This window comes from Lipotes vexillifer, unplaced genomic scaffold (assembly GCF_000442215.2).
Source record: "Lipotes vexillifer unplaced genomic scaffold, Lipotes_vexillifer_v1.1 scaffold1129, whole genome shotgun sequence".
In the NCBI taxonomy this organism is placed as follows: Eukaryota; Metazoa; Chordata; class Mammalia; order Artiodactyla; family Lipotidae; genus Lipotes; species Lipotes vexillifer.
In genome coordinates, this window is record NW_006789022.1 from 906171 (window position 1) to 917730 (window position 11560).

General features: G+C 56.5%; 3 protein-coding genes across 4 annotated transcripts in view; 1 reads left to right on the forward strand and 2 right to left on the reverse strand.

Moving 5' to 3' along the window:
- Positions 1–84, reverse strand: part of CCDC85B (coiled-coil domain containing 85B) — a 1125-nt gene extending 1041 nt beyond the window's left edge. The window contains exon 1 of the mRNA XM_007461974.1: positions 2–84. Coding sequence (XP_007462036.1) covers positions 2–84 — 83 coding nt within the window. The remainder of the gene's footprint in view (position 1) is intronic.
- Positions 85–2108: 2024 nt separating this feature from the next.
- Positions 2109–5862, forward strand: FIBP (FGF1 intracellular binding protein). 2 transcript variants are annotated; one of them, XM_007461976.1, is made up of 10 exons: positions 2109–2318; positions 2520–2718; positions 2920–3046; positions 3551–3651; positions 4159–4292; positions 4635–4743; positions 4821–4884; positions 5128–5214; positions 5302–5399; positions 5739–5862. In XM_007461976.1, exons 1-10 carry the CDS (start codon positions 2234–2236, stop codon positions 5806–5808), a joined length of 1074 nt encoding a protein of 357 aa, XP_007462038.1. In that variant the 5' UTR covers positions 2109–2233; the 3' UTR covers positions 5809–5862. The 2 variants fall into 2 exon arrangements, with proteins under 2 accessions (XP_007462038.1, XP_007462037.1); XM_007461975.1 differs by having other exon boundaries at positions 4159–4313; positions 5739–5855.
- Positions 5863–6182: 320 nt separating this feature from the next.
- Positions 6183–9481, reverse strand: CTSW (cathepsin W). Its single transcript, XM_007461977.1, has 10 exons — positions 9395–9481; positions 9062–9146; positions 8106–8219; positions 7556–7710; positions 7352–7448; positions 7189–7269; positions 6936–7061; positions 6665–6729; positions 6379–6588; positions 6183–6293 (listed from the first exon to the last, which is right to left on the reverse strand). Exons 1-10 carry the CDS (start codon positions 9479–9481, stop codon positions 6183–6185), a joined length of 1131 nt encoding a protein of 376 aa, XP_007462039.1.
- Between the last annotated feature and the right edge of the window lie 2079 nt (positions 9482–11560).

Consider the following 11560-nt stretch of genomic DNA (forward strand, 5'->3'; position numbering starts at 1 on the left):
CAGGCGCCGCACCAGCTCCTCCTTGCCCAGAGCCGCCATCTCTTCATCCGTCAGCTCCTCCAGGCCGCCCGTCTCGGCCTCCATGGCTGCTCAAGCCTCTGGAGCATCGCCTGCCCGCCGCCGCGGCCCAGGAGCCCCACGACGAGCTCCTCGCCGCTGGGGCTCAGGCACCCGCTCCGCGGACAGGCTGTGGTAGAGATAGCTTAGGCTGCAGCAGCCGCGCGGGGGTGGGCACGCGGCGGGGCGCGCGCCGGGTCGGGGCCGCATGTCGTCAAGGAAGAACAGCCAATCCGAGCCAGCTCCCTCGGAAGGGGGCGGTGCCTAGGAGCCTGGAGCAAGGCCCTTCCCCGCCCACTCTGGACCGCGGAGTCCCCGACTCTCGCGAACGGTCGGTACCCGCCTCTCTGACATCCGCGGCAGTCAACCGCAAACTAGAAGCTTCGTACCTTCCAATTCGAAACCTCCTCAAGCTCGAGCTCCCTCTGAGAACCAAGATTCGGGGGTCGGCCCCCGACTTTCCTGCCCACCCCCGGACGAAATCCAGACGGATCGCCTTTCCTTCCTTCCCAGCTTTGCTCGAACTCAAGAGTCTCGGCTCACTGAGCATCGCTCCCAGTCCACGGAAACATAAGTCCAAACGTCCTGGCTCACCATCAGCCTATTCTCCCTCTCACGGACCGTGTCCTGCCCAGTGGGAGGGGCATACAAGGGATTCTTTTGTTCAATGAACTATTATTGTATGTAAGGCTTATGCAGAAACAAACTTGATCAATATCCTTATACTGTCCTTAAAGAGATTGTAATCTGGCAGAGAAGACAAGCTGCGTTAAACAAAAAGCAAATGGAAGAAGAGCACATTTTGAGGGACCGCCCCCTACCTGCAAAAGGTTTCCCAAAAGAGGTGATATCCGAGGGGCCCTGAAAGATGCATAGGACTTTGGCAAGTAATGAGAGAGCTATTTCAAGGAGAGGGAATAGCATGATGAAAATCGCTGGGGTCTGAAAGAGCCTCGCTGCTTTAGAAACAGTGAGAGTAGCTTGTTTTTTGGGTTTTTTGTTTGTTTGTTTTGGAAAGGCAGGTGCTTAGAGAAAGTGGTAAGAAGGAAGGGAGGTAACAAAGGTAATCAGAAGCCAGATTTTTAAGAGTTTTCAATACCAGGCTGGAGCATTTACACAGGCCAGTAAGAATTTAAGCAGGAGAGTAACATTTTAAAATATGCATTTGGTAAAAAGGTTGTTTGGACGGCTCTGTGTGGGATGGACCACAGGGAGGGGATGTAGGCAGAGAGATTACTAAGAACACTGTATCAATGGGCAAGGAGAGCTATGCAGAAGGAGTGAGCTGGGACAGTGCCAGTGGGGGTGGAGAGGACAGAACAGATACTAGAAATATTCAGGAGGCAAATCGGCAGAACTGAATGTAGGGAGAGAGGAGTCTGGGAGAAAGCCCAGGTTTCTGGTATGAGAACCGCGTGGATGGTGGGGCTGTCACTAAGATAGGAACGCAGGAAAGAAACAGATTCGGGAGACCGAAAGGTCTGTCTGGCTTTTGAAGGTCCTGTGGGGGACAGAGTGGAGTCACACATAGGTGGCCGTCTGGATGTGGACTTGCAGACAGAGCTCTAAGCTGCAGAATAAGAGAGGTCATTAGTGTGTGTGGGGGGGGGAGGGGTTAAAACCATGGGAACAGGTGCCTCATGTTCAGGAGAGGGGCTCGTCTGCAGGATGGACTGAGGGGTTCCCACCCAGCAAGAGCCCTTGAGGACGAGCCAGACACCTTTTTTTCAGAGAAAAGACTTAGGATAGAGCCCAGTGGAGCCCCTAAATTTAGGATACAGGTCAAAGTAGGGAGGCCCCGAAAAGGGCAGAGAAAAACCAGGAGGATGTGAGGGTAGAGGTTGCCGGGATAGGTCAAACTGGCCGGAGACCTTGACTCTGGACGCCCTCCCGCTAACGTGGCCGGGGTGAGGGTGGCTTGGGGTGGGGACTGAGAGCCTGAGGTTCCCCCTCCCGCTGGGAGGAGGGCGGGGCTACTCCACTGCCTCCGCCTCCGCCTCTTTCCTCGCCGCTCCTGCCCCGACTCGCTCTGTCCCGGAAGTGGTCCTTTTCTGGCTCCGGGTGCCGGGAGCCGAATGCCTGTGCTCCCGGAAGTGGCCCGGCGGCGGCGCGCCGGGCCCGGGCAGTGCTTGCTCCTGCTGGGGCGCTGCGGTAGCGCCCGGGTCCGGGCGTCGCCATGACCAGCGAGCTGGACATCTTCGTGGGGAACACGACCCTCATCGACGAGGACGTGTATCGCCTCTGGCTAGACGGTTATTCGGGTCTGTGGGGGACCGTCTGTGGGTGTCGGTTTGGCGGAGCTGTTGTTTTGGATGGGAGAGCGGGCAGAGCCAGGAGTAGGCATCCTATAGGGCAGTGGGCAGAGACCTGGGAGTACCGAATACCTAGGGGTCGGGGCTGGAATCCCTGAAGGGCCTCTGGGGTCGGCGGGGCGGGGCCTGATGCTAGCGCTCACTTCCCAGTGAGCGACGCGGTGGCCCTGAGGGTGCGCTCGGGAATCCTGGAGCAGACCGGCGCCACAGCAGCGGTGCTGCAGAGCGACACCATGGACCACTACCGTACTTTCCAAATGCTCGAGCGCCTGCTACATGCCCCGCCCAAGCTGCTGCACCAGCTCATCTTTCAGATCCCGCCCTCTCGACAGGCGCTGCTCATCGAGAGGTGCTCACCTGGCGGGATGGTGGGGACGCCAACCAGTCTGGCCATATACCCATTTTGCAGGCTGAAAATGAGGCCCAGGGAGGGACGGGGCTTATCTAGGCCGGGAGAAAGTTGAGAGCAGAAGGGGCCAAACCCAGGTCCTGCCAGTTCTCCTTTCGCCTCCTTTATGGAAAGTCAGCAGTATCCCCTGACTACTCACAGGTACTATGCCTTTGACGAGGCCTTTGTGCGGGAGGTGCTGGGCAAGAAGCTGTCCAAGGGCACCAAGAAAGACCTGGATGACATCAGCACCAAAACAGGCATCACCCTCAAGAGCTGCCGGAGACAGGTGGACACCACACTCATCTGCAGCGCGCCCCTTCACACCATCCCTTTGGTCACTGCCCCACCTCCAGGCTCCTCAAGCACCTCGGTGGCATTGGCTTCATATCCACTCTGCTCTCTTTTTGGCCCTTCCAAGCCATCCCCTACTCTTCAGCCAGAGTGACCTCTCAGAAGCCCAGATCTGACCTTAGCTTTCCTGGGGCTTAGCCAGGAGGGTCAGTTTCAGCACAAATTAGTGAAGAACTAGAGAGCATGATGCTAAAATGGGGGTGAATTTATTGATAAGAGTGAGTAAACATGTATCCAAGGCAAGATGGCAGAAGCTGGTGAACACTTGTTGAATTGATAACAGGTATTAATAATTAATAGTTTGTTGAAGGAATAACAGATGCTCCATCAGTGTCTGTTGACTGGATAGGTGGGTAGGTGATAGAGGGATGTTCACCTAACAGCTTATTGGGTGAGCAACCTCTGACCAGTCCTCTCTCCTCCTCTAACTGCCCTGCAGTTTGACAACTTTAAGCGAGTCTTCAAGGTGGTGGAGGAAATGCGGGGCTCCCTGGTCGATAACATCCAGCAACACTTCCTCCTGTCTGACCGGCTGGCCAGGTGAGGGACCAGGTGAGGGGCTAGGTGAGGAGCCAGCTACCTCCCCCTCCTGCACACTCCTTCGTTGCCCCCTGAGGCTGGTCCATATTCCCCACCCCAACCCGCTTGACCTCCTGGCTGGGCTGGGGGAATGGTTATCCCACTCCTGGTCTGTACTTTGGATCAGACTGGCCTGGGTTTGAATCCCAGCCCAGCCATTCACCAACTGGGCTATTGTGAGGTGCCACATGGAAAGCCCATGATGGCACAGCCCCTGGGGCTTAGTATGTACTCAGTGAATGGTAGCTGTTACCCTGTGGTCTCCCATTGTGTCCCTTAGGAGACCTGGGCTGAAACCTTCTCTTTGCCCAGATGAGGAGGCCCAGAGAAAAGTGACTTGAAACACATCACACAGTGAGTTAGGGTAGAGAGAGGCCAGAACTCGGGTGCCAGCCAGTGTTGCAGGTGGGAGCTGCTTGCTAAGAAGGAATTTCAAGCCCTGATGAGCCCACTCTCCCCTCCCTGCAGGGACTATGCAGCCATCGTCTTCTTTGCCAACAATCGCTTTGAGACAGGGAAGAAAAAACTGCAGTATCTGAGCTTTGGGGACTTTGCCTTCTGTGCTGAGCTCATGATCCAGAACTGGACCCTCGGAGCCGTTGGTGAGGCCCCCACTGACCCAGGTGCCTGGACACCTCCTCACTTTCTCAGGGCCTGGCCTCCCACCAGCGGTTTCTCCTGCAGGCCCCTGTTCCCAGCATCCTTTCTTCTTCAGGGCCCCTCCCCAGCCACTTCTGTTCCCAGTCCAGTGTTCCCACCCACACGTCTGCAGACAAAGGGCCCACGGCTTCGCTATGGCTTGGGGCCAGTCACTCCACGTCCCTCACACTCCACTTGCTCTTTTGTCTCATGGGGCGCAATGAGGTGGTGGGGGAGGAAGGCTTGGGATGTCACAGGAGGGGTTTTTATCTCCCACCCCAACTCCCTTCATGGACCTCACTCAGACCCCCAGGCGGATGACATGGACATGGACTTAGACAAGGAGTTTCTTCAGGACTTGAAGGAGCTCAAGGTGCTTGTGGCTGACAAGGACCTTCTGGACCTGCACAAGAGGTGACCCTTGGGGTTTATGGGGCGGGGCCTGAAGTGGGGGCCCAGGCGACTCTGGGCTTGACCCTGTCTCCCTGCAGCCTGGTGTGCACTGCCCTCCGGGGAAAGCTCGGGGTCTTCTCTGAGATGGAAGCCAACTTCAAGGTCTGTGGCCCAATCCAGCCTCTGTCCCATTGGCATCGTCCAGAGCACTGTCCCCTCCGGGCAGCTCTGCTCATGCCTGAGATTGGCCGGCAGGTGGCGCTGCTGCTCCATCTGCCTGCCTGTGAAGGGGGAGCCAGCTCTTAAACAATGGGGAGTTACTTGATTGAGGGAGGTGGATAGATTTGGGCTCAGCCCCCGGCCTCTTGGGCAGAAGGCAGAACTCCCAGGCTCCCTGCCCCACAGAACCTGTCCCGGGGGCTGGTGAATGTGGCCGCCAAGCTGACCCACAATAAGGATGTCAGAGACCTGTTTGTGGACCTTGTGGAGAAGGTGAGCTGTCCTGCCCGCTGCCCTCTGATCCCCATCCTGGCCTGTCCCTGGGCTGTACCAGTGCTAGATGTTACCTCGGACCCACAGTTCGTGGAACCCTGCCGCTCCGACCACTGGCCGTTGAATGATGTGCGACTCTTCCTGAATCAGTATTCGGCATCGGTCCACTCCCTGGATGGCTTCCGGTGAGACACCCCAGGCCTCCTCACTCCTCCGGCCTCCTTCTGGAGCCTAGCCCTCCTGCAGACTCAGAGTTCTCTGTTCTGTCGCCCTGGAGGTGGAAGTCTGTGTTGACTAGAGTCTCAGCTCCACCTCTTGGAAGCTGTGACCCTGACTTTGGACGGGTTCCTTAACCTCTCCTTTCCTCAGTCCCCTCGTACATAAGCTGGGGGTGATAATAATGAGGATCATAGGAATATTGTGAGGATCAAACAAGTGAAGGTGTAGAGAGCACTTAGAGCAGTGTCATGACACGAGGGGGATACAGTAAACGTCAGCCGATCCCGTTACTGTTATCATTGCAGGCACCAGGCCCTCTGGGACCGCTACATGGGCACCCTCCGTGGCTGCCTCCTGCGTCTCTGTCATGACTGAGGCCCCCTCCCCCTGCCCTGCCCACATTGACAATAAAGTTGCCGTGACTTTGGAGGAGGCTGTGAGTGGGTATAATTATGGGTCCGCATGTGGGAGTGTGTGCAGGTTGCACACGTGTATCTCTGAGTGTCACAGTGTCTAAGGATGTATGTGTCCGTTGGCCCTGCAGGGACTAGGACATGTCAGAGAATGGTATCTATGTACTCCGCATCCATTTCCCCACCCCAGCTGAGTCCACTCCGAAGACAGGGGTCTTGTCTAGGTTTATTCAATCCGTAGCAGAAACACTGGGAGAATAGGCAAAAACCTTGGGGTGGGGTGGGCAGGGAGGTAGCTGGCACAGCATGAGAGAGCTGAGGGGAAGCCAGGTGGGCTCAGGGAGGGCAGGAGACTTGGTGCTTCTTAACGAGTTTGTCCACTCTGGCAGTGAACGGGTACTTGGTGATGCCGCAGGTATTACTCCCTCGGTGCAGCCGGAAATAGCCCTAGGAAGTTAGGGGACATCAGGGCCAGACAGTGGGGAGAGGTCTGTCCGGCCCTGTCCTCCTGCCCCCAGTAGATCACACTCACCTCCTCACCCCAGCTGGCGCCCCAGGAGTTCTTCAGGATCCAGTATGGGATGGAGTTGCGAGGATGAGGATGAGACCGGGGTGAGATCGCCTCTGCCTGCCTCCCCTCCACCAACTTGCTTTTACCAAAACCCACCAGCAGCACAGAATGATCCACAAGCTGGGGGTCACAGGTGGTAGGTGTGGCCTTGATCACACCCTTCTGGTATTGCTGCAGGGGCAGAGAGGCTGAGTCAGAGGCCACCTGCCCTATATACCCCTCCCCCCAGTTCCCTACCTTATCCCACCTGCAAAAGCTTCATGTTGATGGTCACAGTGATGGGGCCTTTGGTGGCCAGGTACCTGGCGATGCCTGGAGGTGGAAGGTGCCGTCAGGCCCTGCCTGTCCTGTGCCCCCTGCTCTCGGCTCATAGGTGTCTCTATCTCTTTCTCTTTCCCACGCCCAGCCCCCCGCCCCCAAATCCCTCCATCTCTGTCTGTAGCCCTGTCTGTCCTGGTCCGTCTGTCCCTGTCATTCTCCCCCCTGGGCCCGCCCATGTGTCTCCATCCTGCCCGTACTCTGCTCGCAGGGCTGCAGCATGATGAAATCCTGGATCCAGGCCACCTTCTTGTGCTGCTTAGCCAGGCATCTGTGGGGTTTGCCGTTCCCCTTGAATGGGTAGTCCTTATCACTGGCCAGGCCACCTGGACATGAGCAAGGCCCCGGAGGAGACTCGGCTCAGCTCTGGAACATCCCACCCCCACCCTCCCGACACACACACACACACACACACACACACACACACAGCTGCCCCAAGAGACAGGCACTCACTGTTGTTGAGGACAGTTATGAACGCATCCCAGACGAAACCGCCTTTGCAGCCATTCCCACAGCGGTCACAGTCGAGCAGCTCTGGTGCAAGCAGGGACAGTGTGGGTGCCCGGGCCTCAGGCATCCCCGCCTCAATCACACAGGTCCCCTCCCCCAGCCATACCTTGCACAGAGACTTCCAGAGACTGATGGTATTTGATGGCCCACAGGGCCTCGATGTTGCCCGCTGCTGCCATGGCCCAGCAACAGTTGCAGTTTTGCTAGAGGTAGAAGGATGGGGGTGGGGGTAGGGAATGCAGGCCTTGCCCCTCCCCTCCCCCTCCCGCCACCAGGGCTGGATTGGGCCAGGCTGCATGGGGGCAGATACCTGATTCCTGATGGATGAGATGATGCCAGCCTTCTTCCGCCAGTCACAGGTCGGGGGCACTGACTGCCCCCACTCTGCAGACCCTACCTTTTGGCTCACACTGGGGGCCTCTCCAGCCACCCTGTGATGCCCATAAAGCTGGCCAAACTCCTCCTCTGGGAGACAAATGGGGCCCCCAAGTTTCGCAGTTTTTACCCCCTCTCCCCCACAGTCTGCCTCTCATTTCAGCCATCCACATCCTCAGCCATCTGAGTCCCCCTAATACCCTGGGAGACAGAAAGGCAAGGGTACTGAGGCCTAGAGAGAGGCCAGGTTCCTTGCTGGGGTGCACTCCCCTGCACCTGCTGCCTCCCCCTGAGCTGGGCTGCGACCTTGGCCTCCGGAGTTCCTGCCCCTGATCTCTGATTTGGGCCAAGCACCCAGGCCTCTGGTCCTCAGAGTCCCTCTGGGAGACAAAAGCCAAAAACCTGCCCTGTCCATCTGCTAGTATCCCTGGAGAAGGTTCTGCTTCCCCACCTACCACCTAGGGGCCAGGAGGGGGTCCTGGTACCTGTGAGGTCACTGAATGGAGTCACCCCAAACTCAGCTGTGCCCAAGTCCTCCTCTTGCAGCTGCTGAGCCTTGGCCAGGTTTCGGGCAAAGATGTCCAGGCGGCGAGCATGCTCTAGACCAAAAGGAGGTTGTCCTAGGCTGGCTCCCAAGCCCCCAGGGGTAGGAAGTGGTCACTGGCTTGGCTTGTCATCCACACTCGCCCAGGTGAGCACTGGCTCTGTTTCCCATGGTCCTTGCAGGCCCTGCTACAGACACCTGGGCCAAGGAAATGGCTCCCCAGCACCCCCAGGGTTGGGTTTTCCTAGGAAGCCAGAAGAGGAGTATCTCCGCCCACCTGGGGGAGCAGCCAAGTAAAGGGTCGGAAGGCAGAGTGGCTCAAGGGAAAAGTGGATGGTTAGAGACCGGCATCCTGCCAGGTTATCGCTCTCTGTACTTCACATCTCTGACCGCAAGTCTGTGGCTGGAACGAGGCGGGGGAGGGTGGGGTACAGGTCCGTGGCACAGGAAGTCTGGGCTGAAAGGTGCTCACAGACCGTCCCCCTATGGGAGATGAGATCCAGAGGGCAGGGGCAGGGCTGGCTACTCCTGGGGGGTGGAGAGGGAGTCCCCAGCTTGGGGACAAAATGGGTATCCTTGGGTGTTCACTGAATGAACTCATGACTAGATGGCGGCCTCCTGCCTGCTGCCTGCAGTCACAGGAAAGTGGCTCTGGAGGCGAAGGATCCTCTTGGACCAGTCAGACCCTCAACAGCTGCCGCCTCCCTCCAGGTTCGTAGCCAAGGATGATCCTGTCCCCACTTGTGCATTTGGGAAACCAGGGAGTACACCCCCAGCCCTGTCACTGTCCTGCTGAGTGGCTTTGGCCAAGCACATTCCCCACCCTGTGCCTTGATTTCCTTGTCTCTTAAATGGGAGAAGGGGGGTTGGGCCGGAGACATTTGCGCCCCATGATACCTGCTGGGTGTGAATAACTCCGGTTGTATTGGATCTGGAACAACGTGAAGACCTGTTTCAGCTCCAGAGGCTGGGGACCTGGGTCCTGGAGAAACAACCAAGGGCAGTGGGGAGGGGGAGAGGTGAGGAGTCATCGCTGGGGCCACACCTCAGCTCCCAGACGTGCCAGGACTGGGTTAGGGGAGCAGCCGGTTCACCCGCTCTTCTCCCTGTGTGGGCCTGGACACGTCAATCACCTCTCCAGCCTCAGTTGCTCCCTCTGAGAAATAGGAACAAAGCACTGTTTCTGAGGGGGTGAGCCCCAGGCATGGGGAGCAGGTTGGGGACACTTACCTGGCCCCTGAGGGAGCTCTTGATGCCTTGGGCCAGGCCTGCCACCAACAGGGCCAGGAGATAGGAGAGATGGACAGTTAGTGACATGATGCCGCAGACCAGAGTGTCAGCGGCAGGAAGCTATGCAGACCAAGGTGGAGGGGCTGAGAGGGTGGAGCTGGAGAAACCACAAAGGGGAAACCAGGCTGCGATGGGGAGGAGGACCCCCAAGCACAAGAGGCCTTCAGGCTTTTGTCCCTACATGGCCCCCTGCCTTCCTGTACCCCGCTCCACCCCTTTATTCAACAGAGGCTCTCTGCCCACCCTGTTCTGGGCAATTCTAGGGATATGGAGATGGATCTGTCCTTAAGGGGACAGGAGGAGACAGATCCTAAGTGGGCAGTGACAATATAAGGCCATCAGTGCCTTGAGGGGGAAACAGGGGGCTATGGAAGCCACAGGCCCTGATGACTGGGGGGATGGATGGTGGTCAGTGGCCCCCGGAGAGCATTCTTGTTCATCCTATTACAAAGCTCAGTCAGCTCAGAAGTCACCTCCAAGAAGCTCACCCATCCTGTGGTGTAACCTGCAGCTCCCTGAGCCCCTGCTGTGCCTGTGCCTACTTGGCATCTGCGTCCCAACCACACCGGAAGTATCTGCCTTGCTTGTGTCCTCAGCACCCAGGAAGGGGCTGGGCACAGAGCTGGCTCAGTGGGGATTTGTTGACTGAGCGATTGGTCATCATCGGTTTTCAATAGAAAAGTTCAGGGTCCAGGGGACAGCAAGTGGCATCTACTACCTCCTTCTGTTCTTCATTCCTATCACAGTCTGGGGATGGGGATGAGGGGTGTGGGTGGGCCTGAGGGGGCAGAAAGATAGCAGGGTTGGCATCTCAGACAGAGTAAGGCCGGAGGCTAAGGGCTGGGCAGGGGTGTTCACACCTGTTACTTCTGCCTTGGTTTTACGTGGGTCCTTGGGCTGGGGAGCTCCCATATGGGCCTCCAGGCTGGCAACCAGCACCCAATACCAGAGATGGGTGAGAAAAAAACTGGCTTTCTCGGGGTTGCATGGGGATGGGAGCGACGGGAAGGGATCCATCCACTCATGAGCTCACCACCTCTTTTCTTCATTCATTAGGAATCTTCCCAAAGCTGTGAGATCCCATTTTGCTGCACCCAGCCCCCGCCCCCCCACCCACACACCCTGGATAGTAAGCCAAGGGACTCCTCTATTTGGAAAAAAGAGTGATGCTGCCTTTATTAAAATACAGTAGACAGACCATCCACAGAGGGGTACCTGGCTTCATGATTCTAGATCCCAGGCATGTTTCCCAAGCTGGTTTTGGCTGTGTGTGACCTATGACTAAAGCCCCATGTCAGCCCTCAGAGCTGGAGGTTCACATAACAGCTTTATTGAGGTATAATTCACATACCATAAAATTCACCATTTTTAAGTGTACAATTCAGCGGTTTTTCACGCATTTGCATAATGGTGCAACCATCACCACTGTCTAATATCAGAGCGTTTTCATCACCCAAAAAGAAACCCCATACCCATTAGAAGTCATTTCCCCATTCCCCTTCCCCTGGCAAACACTCATCTAGTTTGTCTTTCAGATTTGCCTATTCTGGTTGTGTCATATAAGTAAGTGGAATATGTGGCCTTTTGTGTCTGGCTCCTTTCAACTAGTGTGTGCTATTTTCAAGATTCACCCATGTCGTAGCATATATCAGTACTTCATTCCTTTTTATGGCTGAATAACATTCCACCGTGTTACCATTTTTGCTTATCCTTTCATCAATCGATGAACATTAGATTGGTTCTATATTTTGGTTCTTATGAATAGTGTTGCTATGCACACTGTACAGATTTTGTGTGTGTGTGTGAATTGTTTTCAATCCCCTTGGGTATATACCTAGGAGTGAAATCGCTGGGTCACATGGTAACATTTCTGAGGACCTGCCAGACTGTTTTCCACAGTGGCCGCCCCATCTTACATTCCCACCCACAGTGTATGAGGGTTCCAATTTCTCCATCTCCCCGCCAGCACTTGTTACTGTCTGTCTTTTTGGTTTTAAAGAACTATTATTTTTAGCCTCCTTCCCCCCACGTTGGGGGATGGTGCTGGGAAGGATTTCGGGGTGGCGAGGTGCTCTCCAGTTCACACCGCACCCGGAAGGCTCACCC

Excerpts from the sequence above, each read along its gene's own strand:
- FIBP (XM_007461975.1), top strand. The coding sequence starts at position 2,234 with ATGACCAGCGAGCTGGACATCTTCGTGGGGAACACGACCCTCATCGAC. Across the intron at positions 3,047-3,550 it reads TCAAGAGCTGCCGGAGACAG|TTTGACAACTTTAAGCGAGT; the intron begins GTGGACACCACA and ends ACTGCCCTGCAG. Across the intron at positions 4,314-4,634 it reads TGAGGCCCCCACTGACCCAG|ACCCCCAGGCGGATGACATG; the intron begins GTGCCTGGACAC and ends GACCTCACTCAG.
- CTSW (XM_007461977.1), bottom strand. The coding sequence starts at position 9,481 with ATGTCACTAACTGTCCATCTCTCCTATCTCCTGGCCCTGTTGGTGGCA. Across the intron at positions 7,449-7,555 it reads TCTCATCCATCAGGAATCAG|CAAAACTGCAACTGTTGCTG; the intron begins GTATCTGCCCCC and ends TTCTACCTCTAG. Across the intron at positions 6,294-6,378 it reads GCGCCAGCTGGGGTGAGGAG|GGCTATTTCCGGCTGCACCG; the intron begins GTGAGTGTGATC and ends CTAACTTCCTAG.